Source organism: Leptidea sinapis, chromosome 42 (genome assembly GCF_905404315.1).
Source record: "Leptidea sinapis chromosome 42, ilLepSina1.1, whole genome shotgun sequence".
Lineage (NCBI taxonomy): Eukaryota > Metazoa > Arthropoda > Insecta > Lepidoptera > Pieridae > Leptidea > Leptidea sinapis.
Window position 1 is genome coordinate 5,419,230 of NC_066306.1, and position 14,788 is coordinate 5,434,017.

At 33.7% G+C, this 14,788-nt stretch overlaps 1 protein-coding gene across 1 annotated transcript in view; it reads right to left on the minus strand.

Moving 5' to 3' along the window:
- Positions 1 to 6,418: 6,418 nt before the first annotated feature.
- The window catches only part of LOC126976736 (agrin-like), a 100,143-nt gene continuing 91,773 nt past the window's right edge, over positions 6,419 to 14,788 (minus strand). The window contains exons 22-27 of the mRNA XM_050825288.1: positions 14,355 to 14,601; positions 12,820 to 12,984; positions 11,054 to 11,250; positions 10,163 to 10,349; positions 9,126 to 9,232; positions 6,419 to 6,553 (exon numbers count right to left, since the gene is read on the minus strand). Coding sequence (XP_050681245.1) covers positions 9,184 to 9,232; positions 10,163 to 10,349; positions 11,054 to 11,250; positions 12,820 to 12,984; positions 14,355 to 14,601 — 845 coding nt within the window. The 3' untranslated portion in view covers positions 6,419 to 6,553; positions 9,126 to 9,183. The remainder of the gene's footprint in view (positions 6,554 to 9,125; positions 9,233 to 10,162; positions 10,350 to 11,053; positions 11,251 to 12,819; positions 12,985 to 14,354; positions 14,602 to 14,788) is intronic.

A 14,788-nucleotide genomic window follows, 5' to 3' on the forward strand; every position in this document is an offset into this window, starting at 1 on the left:
ACTAGCCGAGGCTGTCAGGGAGTTGGTGTGATTCTTTCCGCTCGAATAGTAGAATGTGTGATAGAGCATGAACATGTTAGCCCAAGACTACTCTGGATTAGGTTAAAAGTCGGACTCACTCGCTTGTTTATCCTTGGGGTCTATGCACCGACGGATCTGTGCGGAGGTGGGTCATTAAAAGCCAAAAAAGAGAGAGAGGAATTTTAGGACAGTATGAGAGAGGTCTTGAATAAATGCGGAGAAAATGAACGGATCGTCATGTTAGGGGATTTTAATGGGTGGGTTGGAGTAAAGCGTGATGGGTATGAAGGAGTTCTGGGTACGTTTGGGGACGAGAGAGTGAATGAAAATGGGAAAAGCCTGCTTGAAGTATGCTTGGAATGGAATCTTTGCGTGGCCAACACAATGTTTAACCACAAAAAGATCCATTTGTATACAAGAGATGAGGGTGAGTCTAGAAGTATGATTGATTTTGTAATTGTAGATGAAAGACTGAGAAAGAAAGTACTAGATGCTCGGGCATACCGCGGTGTAGGCCTCGACACAGACCACTCCCTGGTCATAGCCCGAATGCGCGGCCTTTTTAAACGTTGGCGACACCGACGAGCTGAGCCTACGAGTGTTTTGGACAGAGTAAAAGTGGAAAATCTACAAGAAAAAGAAAGGAAAGACGAGTATGTAGAGAAACTGAAAGAAAGTTTTAAAGGCATAGAAGAGATAGGTGTGATTGAAGATTTGTGGGAGACATTTAAGAAAGGGGTCGTGAATGTTGCTGTTGAGGTATGCGGGGTAGCTAAAAGAAGGAAAGGAAGAAAGAACTATAATTTGTGGATGGATAAAGAGGTATAAATGGCGGTGCAAGAAAAGAAGAAAGCTTGGTTGGATTGGTTAGCAACAAAAGCTAACCAAAAAGTACAAAAGGCAACGGATGACGAGATAAAGGAAGCAAGAACGAAGTATAAAAGATTGAAATCAACAGCGAAAGCAGTTGTGTCTAGAAAGAAAGAAGAACGAAAGGATGATTTTGATAGGAGGCTCACTGAAGATTTCCAGTCAAACATTAAGTTCTTCTGGAAATCCATCAAAACAGCCAGAGGAAAAACGTCTACCTCGGAGCTCAGTATAATCAGGAGTCAAGATGGGAACATTATAAGAGGAGAAAAATGTGTGCTAAAGAGATGGAAAGAGTATTTTGAAAGTTTGTTTGAAAGAGAGGAAGTGCATGAACAACATCCGGCAGCTTCTATTGAAACTAATATAAATGTTGATGAAAGTGAGATAAGCATGGATGAAATAGTGAAAGCATTGAAAAGTATGAGATTAGGTTAAGCTGAAGGTTATGACAGGATTACCGTCGAGACGCTGAGGGCTGGTCAGGGCATAGTGGCTAGCCAGCTGTACCGCCTCTTCAATTTGTGCTGGCGAAATGGGCAAGTACCAGGAGACTGGTGCAAATCTGTAATCGTGCCATTGTATAAGGGAAATGGGTCACGACAAGACTGCAGAAATTACCGCGGTATAAGCCTTCTCAGCGTCATCGGTAAATTGTATGCAAAAGTGTTGATTGAAAGAGTTGTGAATGAAACAGACGAAAAAGTATGGGATGCACAAGCGGGATTTAGAAAGGGAATGGGATGTACGGATCAGGTCTTTTCCTTGCGGTGCAAAGCCGAAAAGTTTTTGGCTAAAAACAAAAAGGTCTATTGCGCGTTCGTGGATCTAGAAAAGGCCTATGATAGAGTGGCGAGGAATGAATTGTGGTCAGCATTGTCCACGAGCGGTGTGAGCAGTGTCCTCATACGAGCATTGCAATCTCTTTATAGAGATTCTAGTGCTTGTGTAAGGATAAACGGGGCATACACTGAATGGTTTAATATCGAAAAAGGTGTTAGACAGGTATGTGTAGCGTCACCGTGGCTGTTTAATCTGTTCGTGAACAATTGCTTGACAGGTTTAAAAGAGAATGACAGTGGTTTGAGTATGAATGAGTTACTCGTCAAATGTTTTCTCTATGCTGATGACCAAGTATTACTTGCATCTTCAGCCGAGGAGTTGCAAGAGATGGTAACTGCTATGAATGGAGCTTTTGGTAGAAAGGGAATGAAGATGAATGTAAAGAAGACGAAAGTGATGGTGCTTGAAAGAGATGAGGTAGTGACAGACTGCAATATCGTGATTGGAGATGAAAAAATTGAACAGGTGAATGAGTTTGTGTATCTGGGTTCTAAATTTACAAGAGATGGAAAGTATGAGAGTGATATTGAAAGAAGAGTGAATGCAGGAAACATGGTGAATGGAGCTTTGCACTCCTTTATGAACAGTCAGAAGGTGTTTAATAAGGCTCGCTTGGCTGTGCATGAGGGGATGTTGGTTCCAACACTCATGTACGGAAGTGAAAGTTGGGTATGGCAGAAGAAACATGAAAGCAGAATAAATGCAGTTGAGATAAGAGCGTTGAGAAGTATGATAGGAGTTAAACTAAGTGACAGGATAATAAATAGTGCGATAAGAAAACGTTGTGGTCTGAAAGAAGATGTTGTGACAAAAATTGAGAAAGGTATGCTGAGATGGTTTGGACATGTTGAGAGAATGAATGAAGAACGATTGACGAAGAAAGTGTATAAGGCCAGTGTGAATGAAAGTGTTGGAAGGGGTAGACCTAGGCGGCCGTTTCAAGATCAAGTCAGGGACGTCTTGAAAAAAGGCCAGGTCAAGAGTACCCTAAACCGGAGAGCATGTATGAAAGGAATAATGAAAGTGGACGAAGCGAAAGAAGTATGTAAGGATCGTAGCAAGTGAAAAAGTGAAAGAAGTGGTCTCTGCCTACCCCTACGGGAAAGAGGCGTGATTTTATGTATGTTTTATGTATGTATGTATGAAAATGTTTTAATAAAGAATTGTTAGGGAGTTAGAGTAAAACAACATCTGTATGCAGTCTCATTTATTTATTACTTTCATTACACTAGTAGATACATCAAACACACACTGCAATACAAATAAAATTTTTACGATATGTCGCAACGTTTCCATTTTGATATGACGTAACTTAGGATTTTTAAAACGTTAAAATGCATTCATTTTTTATCTGATTCGTCACAGATAGCAAACTATTCACTGAGAGTAATATTTTATTGAATACTTGCAACATGTACATAATCCTATGCTACGATTGATTGCCTAGCCCTATATCTAAAGTTACAATTAATAAGTGTACATGATAAGCGAATCTAACATGTAGTTACAGTAAATATACACATCAAATATAGATCTTAAATATTGTCTTTGATTTATTTTAACTCGAATTATACTTCAAAAGTATGTCTAACAATAAGATAATATACAATTTCTTGGGCGTCTAATAAACTAAAAAAATTAAAGGATGGAATAGGTATTCATATAATTTTTCTACATCAAGATAGCACATAACCTATTCTCAACATCTAGATAACTTTACAACAGTGCTACCGAACATTCAATAAAATTTTAATATTATTCAGTAACAGTTAAGCGGTAGTAAAAAAGAACTATTCTATTATTTACATATATTACATAGCGATAAAATGTTTATAATAAATTTTCCATGTTGTTGTAAAATATAATAGAAAAGTAGAAATTACTTGATCGGACAAATTTGCAATCGCAAACTGATAATAAATTAATATAAAAAGTTAATTTGAGTGAACAGTTTTATTGTCTTATTTTGTGATTACTTTAGATTGTGACGATTTTAAAAGCTGCTAATATATATTATTATTAAATATAAAGTAAAACTAAAACCATTAAATATCTACTGTACATAGTATGGCACTTGTGACTCAAAAAATGAAATACTACTATTAAATTAATACGTGTATGAACTTAACAATGTATCTAAATTACTAAAAATGTTAAATGAACAGTATGATATTTCATTTAAAAAAATATTTATACAGAAACGAAGCTCTTATACAAATACTTTAATTCATTATCATCATTATCAGCCGAAAGACGTCCACAGCTGGACAAAGGCCTCCCCTAAAGATTTCCACGACGATTGGTCCTGCGCTCCTCATCCAACCTATTTGGGCGATCTTGACCAGATCGTCGGTCCATTTTATGGGGGGCCTACCAACACTGCGTCTTCCGGTACGTGGTCACTATTCGAGAACTATACTGCCCCAATGGCCATCTGTCCGTCGAACTATGTGCCCTGCCCACTGCCACTTCAGTTTCGCAATCATTTGGACTATATCGGAAACTTAGGTTCTCCCACGGATCTCCTCATTTCTGATTCGATTTTGTAGGGAAATTCCGAACATAGCCCTGTCCGTTGCCCTTCGTCGTTGACCACGTCTGCGTACCGTAAGTCATTACTAATTAGTTTAATTCATACTTTTTCTATAATACAAAATGCCAATAAGTTATTAGTAAGTACAAAACGTTGAATAATATAGTCTTGCTTCTAAGGTCTATAAAGCGTAATTAGACTTTGCATAGACTTTACTTACGTAAAACTTAGCTCAGTGTACGTGAACTTGACTTTTGCATTAGGCTGTCTTAGCTTAAGTTCAGTATAGTTTTAGCTGTCAAATAACTATAAAAATCAAAGATTATTTTAAACTTACACTCAGCTGAGTTTTATGTAAGTAAAGTCTAAGTACACTCTAGATCTCAGTCTAAGAGCTGTATAAAAATTTAACATTAAAGAGATAACTATAATTAAAGATATGGAATGAAATATTCAGTCATGTTAAAGATTGCATGATATCATTGAAATAATCCTCGTACAAGTTTGTATCATAAACTTAATAATAATGGATGTTGTATGCCCACTCAGAATAATTTCATAATATTATTTAGTTGCTTCTTTATTTTAAAGTTATTTAATATTAATTAAAATTAGCCATCATTTAGCGTAAAGCATGTATTATTAATACGACTAAAATTTCTCATTTAATATTTATATGAAATGAACATTTTAATAATAAATATTGTAACATCGTTTCGTTATATTATAATGCGAGTAATCTAATAAGTTAATAATATTATATACTATAAAATTAAAGTTCATGTTTTGCCGTAAAAAGTATTTTTTTAAATATAGAGGTAAATAAAATATGGTTATGGCATCATTCATTTTGGTTAAAATTAAATACAATTACTAAAACCTAATGCTTATTCAAAATTAACGTTAAAGTGCCAAAAAAATTATACAATGTGAAATAAATAAATTTTCTTATACATTTACTGTAAGAGGATATGTATCGACAACGGTAGGTGTATTTTCGACAGGTACGTAGTTGATATTATCATAGTTATCTGAATAATACTTTTAACTATCACTCAATAATTGCATTTTTGAAGTGAAAACTACTTTAGCGGCGTTGAGCACTTTTCTTGGGATGGGTAAAAAATGTTTGCTCGTGTCAGGACACGTGATCTGATCAAAATTTGTAAGACTGAAGTTGATTTTTCTGAGAGATAAACTTTTTAAAGTAATATAATTGTAATAGTGTTAATTTATTTATGTAATGTAAATTATTATTACTGTGTACGATAGCACAATAAATGAATATTGTATTTAAACACATAAATGCTAGTACTTTTACACTGATAAATAAAGCATTTCGTGCGAAATTATTCCTCAACCATTCCAAAATATTCAAAAATGCACAACGTTAATGTTGAAGTTTTCACTTCTGCCGGCACTCCCGGAGTGCAACCCGTTATTTTCTTTTATTCTTAAATCATCCGCAATATTGCATTAAAGAAGTAGGTCGTATGGGCGAGGTGATGTCTATATGTCTCCCGTTTGATTTGACGCTCGAAACACATCCACGTAGGCCAGTGTAGAGTGATGGTGGTAATCCCAGGGGCAATGATGGTGATCCACCTAGTGAGGAAGTATTACACTCATAAAACAGTCATAAAACCAAAGTAAACTGAAGTATTCTAAACAAAAATTGATGTGAATAATAGATAATGTATTGTAAATATTTCAATGTTTTTGATATTAAAAAACTTCCCTGACCCAAACCTCGTGAATTCTATAAATAGTTGTTAAACAAAATTAATCTTTATAAATGAGCTGGTAAAACCCATAAATCTAATAAGCATACTATAAACAAATATAGCAGCGTTTCGTTCTTGTAACGTCCACGTCTACGTCAATTAACAATATTAAACACGTTAAAATAAAACATAATTCTTACCAATCCAAAGCTTGGGATTTGCTTTCGAGGGTACCAGCACAGATTGCGAATACCCTCTAACTGGTGGCGTATTATCGACCTGAAGCATTGCCAGCCTTTTTCTCCTTCTTACAACAGCCGTATGCCATAAGCCATCATCCACTCTAGTTTTCGACTCAATGCTTTGAAACCAATCTTCATAAGCTACAATAACTTCTTTAACATCCGTATCTGTATATATGAGTTGGAGTTTTCCATCGTTAAGACCAAGACCAATAAAGTCTCTTGGTCTTATACCTATCTTACGTCTCCATAGCAAAAGGCCAGAGTCGTTAAAAGTACGGAATTTAATTTCGTATCTAATACCACGAAGACTGCGATTTCTGAAATACGTTAAATTTGCTATGACATATTTTATGTGCTTTAATTAAAAACCTCATATCTGTTTTAATTTCAGTAAGCATATTTATATAAACAGGCAGAAACAAGTATTATTTAGCAAATTGCGCACACGGAGTAAGTTGATATTAGGCATAAATAAATGAAAAGATAAAATGTATATGTTATGAGCCATAAGACAAGCTTCATACGGTCAATTGATTCATTATTAACTTAACTTCATTATTTAGCATATTATCAGTTATGTGAATATTGCTATGTGATTTTCGGGCTATATGAAAATATGGACTTATTGGATGAGGTGCGGAGAGGAAAACAAAAGTATGACAAGTGTTGACGTGTTCTGTCCACGCAAAACCGAAAGTGCTGAAGAGGTAGCATATCTGCTAATTGATATTTTAACACTATGAAATGTATTGAGTATTCTACTCAGCGAAAATGGTAGAAAGTTTGAAAAATAATTGTTCAGTGAGTTTTAACGTGTGTTCTAAATTGAGACTTGAACATTGTATGGTTAGCCTTTTAAAAACAAGGGTGATAAGAAAGATCAAATTAAGACAGATATAAACAATATACTAAGTATATTGCTGGAGGATAATAATACTAATAAATGTTCATAAGGATTACGTTTTATACTTTTAATAAAAATTTAAATATTCACACAGTAATTAGTTGCACTCCATGTGAAGCCATATTTCGGGAAAAGTTGAAAATAAGGACTTAAAAGTTCTTCTTTAGCTCTCTCACATTAATTCAGAAGAAGATTTAGAAAAATTAAAAAAAAAACATCAGTTGGCCAAAAGCCGAAAGGAATCTAGTGGATTTCACCGAAAATGATTAAGTAGAATCACGAAGTCTTCATCGACAGTGAATATATATCCAAAAAAAAGTTTACGCTGTAGTGTCCAAGACTGAAGTGGCTGTACCTGATATGTGATACATACTACGCATAATGGATAGGCATTATACGTAATGTCAAATTCAATCATTTGGTCCATAACATATACATGTCCAAATGCATTAAGTAAATCAAACTAACTAATTACTTAAATAATGCTAATTTGAAATAAAATAAAAAATATATTAAAAGTGTGTTATTGATGAAATGATAGTAATGTTATTCATTGATAAATAATCTTTTATATTAACGCTAAATATGAAAAATAAAAAAAGTAATATCATATTACAACCTGTGAGCAAACATTTGCAGTAATAAATACAGAAAGACATGCCAGCACACAGACATGAAAGCATGAAAGACAAATGTTAGAATAGATAAAATATTTTAAAAGACCCTAAATCTGTGTACTAAATGTCAAAATTGTTTTATTCATTGAATCGAAACTAAATTAAATAAATTAAATAAAGAACAAGTATAAGCAAATACGCTGAATGAAAAGTATGTCGAGTATTTGTATGCGAACAATAGTCGTAATATTCCGAAAGTTATTGTAGATGTTTACTAAACAAATTTCAAATTCTATTATTCCAAGCACCATTTCCAACGTTTAAAACGTAGTTGAGAAAATTTTTATGCAAATAATATGAAAATAAATAATGAGATGCAATACAAATACACGTCTATGCGACAGCAGTTTTGAATTTATGCTTTTATGCAAATATGAGAAACTTTTGCATTAGTTTTATTTAACTCCTGCGAAATTTTGTATTCGGAATCATAAATTAAATTAATAGCCCCTCGTGTTAGATCATACAAACTTTTCTGTGTCATTTTAATATTAATATTTGCAAGCAAATAGTTTTCATGTTAGAAAAGTTAGAAAGTTAAGCAAGAAATGCATTTTAATAGTTAATAGAAGTAAAACATTAGCTAAATTGTTAAAATTTTAACTAAAACCGTAAACCTAGCACTTAGGCTGGGTTGCATCATATTAGCTATTGTTATAGTTAAGGTTTAAGCCAAATTTAACGTTAACAGTAACGATGACTTTAATATAAACTGCGAAATGTATTGCACCATCAGCTTTGCATAGTTAAAAGTAAAAAGTGAAATGTAAAATCAATATAGAACATTTATTTGAAACTTTTGACAGGTCGCCATTTAGATATTTAACTTAAACAATAGCTTTAACCGGCGAAAATTGGACTGTTACGGTTAGCAGTCAAAGTTACGACGTCATCTAAAAATTGTCAAATGGTGCAATTAATTTTTTGCATAACCGGTATTCTAACATGTTTGTTATTGCAAAAGATGTTTGGAGCCAGCCAGCCTAAGCAATCTAAAACTGAAATTTATCCAAGATAACTAAAGCCGTCACATAAATCATTTCAAAGTAGAGCCATCAACTATATAACTTTAAACTATCCATCTGTAACTAAAAGCATGTGTAGCGCTTAGCATATTCCTAAGCTTAACCAAGTCACGTGCGAGCACTTTGGTGTGATCTGATAGATTCAACTCAATTTACAAGGGCTAATGAAGCAAACTACGCGAACAAACTTCCAATAGACACGAATGGATTTGTATCATACACCTCTTGGATTTATTGTCTGTAAATTAGAACTCTATGACTACTACATCACAATTTATATTACCTAAATCTTAAAGTTGATCTTTTAATCTATAAGAATCGTTAAATTATTCTCCATAATGCTATCTTACATCGTAATGTCCATTACCAAACGGCGGGTTAGTGTGTAAACTAGAAAATAAAAGTTGGGTTAGTATTTGTTAGTTGTTCAAAATAAATCGCATATTAAAACATGTAACTGTAATAATTAGGCTGGAAAGTTTAATATTCTTCAAAAGTTATATTGATGTATAAATTAAATCAGTTTCAAACAACTTTCTTCCCCACAGTATTGTAAGTACTGTTGAAATATGAAGTGATAGTACTTAAATATTGTATTATTATAACGTCACTTAGGCTCGATTTCACCATATATTTTTATCTGACGGTTTAGTAACCGAGCGCTTTTAAATGAATAAGTTGCAAATGACCGAATGGTGTAACATTGCTGTGTAAAGATTACATCATATTCAGTTATAATTGCTTTTACCAAAATGACATCAAATATGGAAGGGTAATATAATAATGCTGCAAAATGTTATACGCGTTTCATTAAAGTTATGTCCATAACGTGAACGGCTTTTTCATTTAGCAACTTTCCTTCTGTCAATGTAATTGACATTTTTGTTGTTGCCAAAGATAGCCATGATAAATTATTATTGTAATAATAAATTATTTTTCATTGTATTCCTCAAAGTAATTTCTCCTTATTTGGAATAAACTGTAATTCAGAGCGTCTTACATTATTATTTTGAAACGTCTGTTTCAATGTATCTACATGTCACACAATTTACCACGTTATGGTGCAAAACAATGGTTAAGCTACGTGTGCTTTAAGAAGAGTGAGTTTACGAAGTCAATCGGTCAACGTACTTAATCAATGGTTAGTGCATGATGAACACTAAAATATTAATAAACGGCCGTTTTAACCTTAAACTGTTGTAAATTATTTAAACGACAGCTGGTGAAATCGGCTCTTAGTAATCAAAGACTTAAAATATCACGAGTGAATATACAGGTAGTATGAAGGCGTTGCACTAAGTGAGCATTAATTATACATACCTGCGTCCTCCCCTGCTTCTGTAGGAGAAGTAATTATTTCCGTCGAACTTAATAGGGGACTCATCATTCAACATCTCTACTTTTAATTGCACCTCACAGTTCCTCCCCTCGTAGCCGTCGCGACACACACATTTGTACTCGTTTAATAAGGGTATGCATGAACCGTTGTTCTTACACGGTGTGAGCCCTAAGAGAAATTCTGTCGCTTAATAGGATTTACGTTTTAATTTAAAACAAGTGAAGCGGTAAAATTAACGAATTCATCTGCATAAATAAACGCAAGGGCGTGAACAAATTTAGACAAAAATTTTCACTTTTCCTGAATTCGGTTATAGCAATTCATAGTTGTACAAAATAAAAATGTATTTAAATTTTATTTTGTATATTTTTAAAATTATCCTTATTCACAGCCCTTTCAATTAAAAACCCCTGTTGTTTTCTAAACTTACATTCAATAAAAAAATGTTATTTTGTACAAGCAAATGAAAAAAAAGGAGGGAAATGTTATGGATATTGTTTTCAAGTTGCATTTAAATTTTCCTCGGACACATCTACAGGCTCCATTGCATAGCATTTTTTTAACCCCATTCTTATATATATTTTTTTGAATCCTTAACTCATTGTAACTTATTCATTGTAGTATTGTACTTATAATAAGAGTGTGTAGTAGTTACATATAACTTAAATAGCTTGTAATTATTTAGTAATTTGTATTACTTTTGATTTGTGGTTTTTATCGTTACCTCAAACCTTAAACCGTCGTCTAATTTTTGGAAACTTCACTGCTGAAAGTGTGACTTTTAAGTTCTGTTAATATTTACTATTGTAATAATATTTCCTATACGTGAATAAATAAATAAATAACAGAGATATTGCACATAAAGTACTAACCATCTCCGCAAGGCGGTCCTGTGTACTTTGTTACCCCCGTAGTGGCGCAAGGCAACCGTTCCTCCTCAGGAACAACACCACACTTAGCTGTATCAGAACTGTACAGAGACAGTGGATTCCCATTCACGAAAACCTGTTGAATCGCTCCAATAAAACTGCTGGTCACCCCCGACATTTTGTGGGGCCGTATGTATGCGCTGAAAGTGTATGAATATATCAGTGTATTTCAATGCAACAAGCTTAACCCATATTAATGCAAAGGGGAGCTAATGCAATGGGGAGCAAAAATTTAATGTAAGAGCCTTAGATAATTTATACGTGTAAACAGACTATGACAGCTTTAAACACGTCGTAGAAAATTGCGGTGAAGTGTTAATCTACATTTTCAGCAACGCACGCACAATAAAACTAAGTGACATACGTATTGCAAGTATAAGACGTTGCTTATCATGTACACTAAAGTAATAAACCTGGCCTGTTTTCATGCGTTGCCAAACAGCAAGCGGCTCTATCATAACGTACAAATTATCTTATAAAGTCCCACGATGCTATTTATGGCACTTTAAGCATAATCGCTTACCTTGTTAAATGTTTGTTCTTATGTTTTAGTTCAATATGAGTTTTTAGTAAAAAAAAAGTATATTATAGATTCATACCATTTGGTCTTAAATTGATTTTTATATTTAGTTCTCTAACAAAATATCTTGTGAGTTTCAACTTTTGTTTTAATACGTTTAACAGTTTATGTGTTAAAATATATACACTGTAAATGATTCCCCACTGAAAACACTTTTGTACCCAACTTTTTTCGGATTATATGGAGAAAATTTATTGATATAATATACAACAAACCAAGAAACACAATTCCATATAAAAGGTACATACATACACTTACTACCGTTATAAATATTTTTTTTATACGTACTATATAAAATTTATAATATAATCTAGCAAATTAAACTTCACAACCTAATCAGGAAGTTTAATTAAAACAACGAGCAAAGTGTTCATTCAATGAGACGTGTTAAAAGAGACGAATTCAATAAAAATAATATCAGTACAGTCACGAATTATTGTGCTGTCAGGTGGTTTAAGCAATAGTATATTCAAAGTCTATGATATAAACACGTACGGCCTTACAAACAAAATTGTCACAATAAAGTTATACCTAAAAAATCAAGAATATGCAAAATGTTTACAAATAGACATTTTGCTTCCGATTGGTTTAGTCGGACGTATAAAGTTTCCCGCGTTTATTTGCAAGGCTGCTTGATATTCAGAAAACTTCAGAATTATCATTGTATTGACAGTTTTGTTAGCGATCGGCCGCTTTCAATAAACTATATCTCCATAGTTCTACATACTAGAAGTAGACAAATCTATGATTTTACGCTTATTTACTTTTCAATTACCTAACTTATTTCAAGATAGCATCTTCTACCAAAGTCTGTCTATCTGTCGTTAGGAGGACGGATAGTCTACTAGAGATAGACCTCACACACGGATTGTTCCTACTTGCATTTCAATAATAGTTTCAAGTTATTATCAAATTTCAATTTACATAGCAAATCACCTTGATTGTGAAACTCAAACCATGCCTATGTCTGGGATAGCAGTCTATCCGTACCTAAAAATAATTTATTGAAAACAGCCGATAGTCAATATTTTGCATATTCTTGGTTTATTCTCAGGTATAACTTAATGCCAAAATATTTTGTAAGGCCGTTAGAGAAATGTTATAGTGGATGTCAGCGGGAATTACTTACGGCAAAGATCCAATAAAGAGCGGCAGCGTTAATTCTAAGTGTGTGAGGGGCGGCGCCGAGTGGCCACGTTGTATCGGGTGATGGTCGAACTGCAGGCTGCCGTGGCGACCTACCCTCGCGACACGGACGCGGTGCCATCGACCTTTCGTTATACCCACCGGTGACCTGTTCAACATTAACGACACATTTTCTATGCAGCCATTCATTTGCACAGCTCTCATACTCTCTTTTTTATGGTTTATATTTTGCCTGTACAACTAATTTAAGAACTAAGTATTTATCAAATGCTTTTGAGTGTGTTTTAGTATTCAATATATACCATGAAACTTTTGAACTTTCCATTTTGACATCATAGGGGAAAAACTAATGTCACACACTCTGTCAAAAATGCAGCTGTTTAGCTATAGCGGTTTTTGAGATACACATAAAAGACATACGAACAGATAATTGGTGTAGGAATCCTAAGACCAGATTTTTTTATAACAACAAGAGACAAGAACAGCAGAACGTTCAGCAAATGGTAATCGATACGCCCTACCTATTACCACGCAGGGTCACTCAGGATTCTTGATACAACAATTGCGCTCGTCTCCTTGAGACATAAGATGTTAACTGTCATTTGCCCAGTAATTTCACTAGCTACAGCGCTCTTCAGACCGAAACACAATAGTGCTTACACATTACTGCTTACCCAAAATCTAGACGGCATCCTGTGCAAAGGAGCCTCCAACTGATAAATATCATTACAAAAGGAATTTTCATATCAACATTCTTTCACGTACAAACAAATTATGGATAAACTCTATGTGGAAAAACTCCAGGCACGATTATTCCAGGTCAATAACAAAATATTCCAACAACCCAAGAATGGCCGGGAACTTTCCACATCACACTGATATTGCAAGAGAGCATTATCATTGTCGTTTGCAAATTAATAAGTTGAAGATTATTGTAAAACTATTTTACAAAATATTAGTCAGTAACAATCTAAGTATTAAATAAGAGAGTAATAGTTATTTATGTAATAAGAGGTATTAAAACACGAATGTGGGATTATCACACGAGGCGAAGCCGAGTGTTTTAATATCTAATTATAAAAATTTGTATACAAGACTTTATCTACACCCATAACATGAATCCTCTATAAAAGATTCTGAAACAGTTAGCTTACTGCTAGCATTAAAAAAGCCAGTCCTAGTAAACATAATTTCATCCAAAGGACTGGTATTATGAAAACGGGTGTTATAATGTTATACTGAATTTCATTACAACACTCGTTTGTATAATGGAATTATTAATAGGACATTGGGTGTTTTAATGTTGGCAATAAGCTAACTGTTTTAGAATCTTTAATAGAGGATGTAAACCATGGGTGTAGATAAAACTAAATATTATACTTATCTATTTCTCGTACATCTAATTTGATCTTTACCTATATGTATTCGAAATTTATAAAAATATTGACCATGTTTTTATTGTAGGTTATTTCAATAAACAACACCAACTTAACTAATGAAATGAAATGTAATACTTACGTTATATTAGCAACTCCGCTCCCCAAGTTGTACCTAAACTGAAGGTACCCATTAACTAAGTTAATAGCTATAAAATCCCCCTTAGCTTTATTAGACTGGCCGGTGTAGAGCAACATTCCAGAAAATCGGTTCGTTAAAAACCAAATTTCGATGCGGAACGATTTACCCAGCCCTTCTAGGGGCATTAATTCAACATAGCTCGTCCCGTTGAATTGAGGGGACCACGTCTCTTCCACAACGTTTACATCTGCAAATAATTTTCACATTACTTTGATGAACAATTTCTCTGACTTTTTAATTACGACATAACTTGACTCACAACCACGCTCAACTATGTGAAGCAAAACTCTGCCTGCGCGTCTATTAGGCAGAGTTTTAATACAATAGACATTGAATTTAATGTTCAAACAAATAAAACTAAAAACAAAATTTAA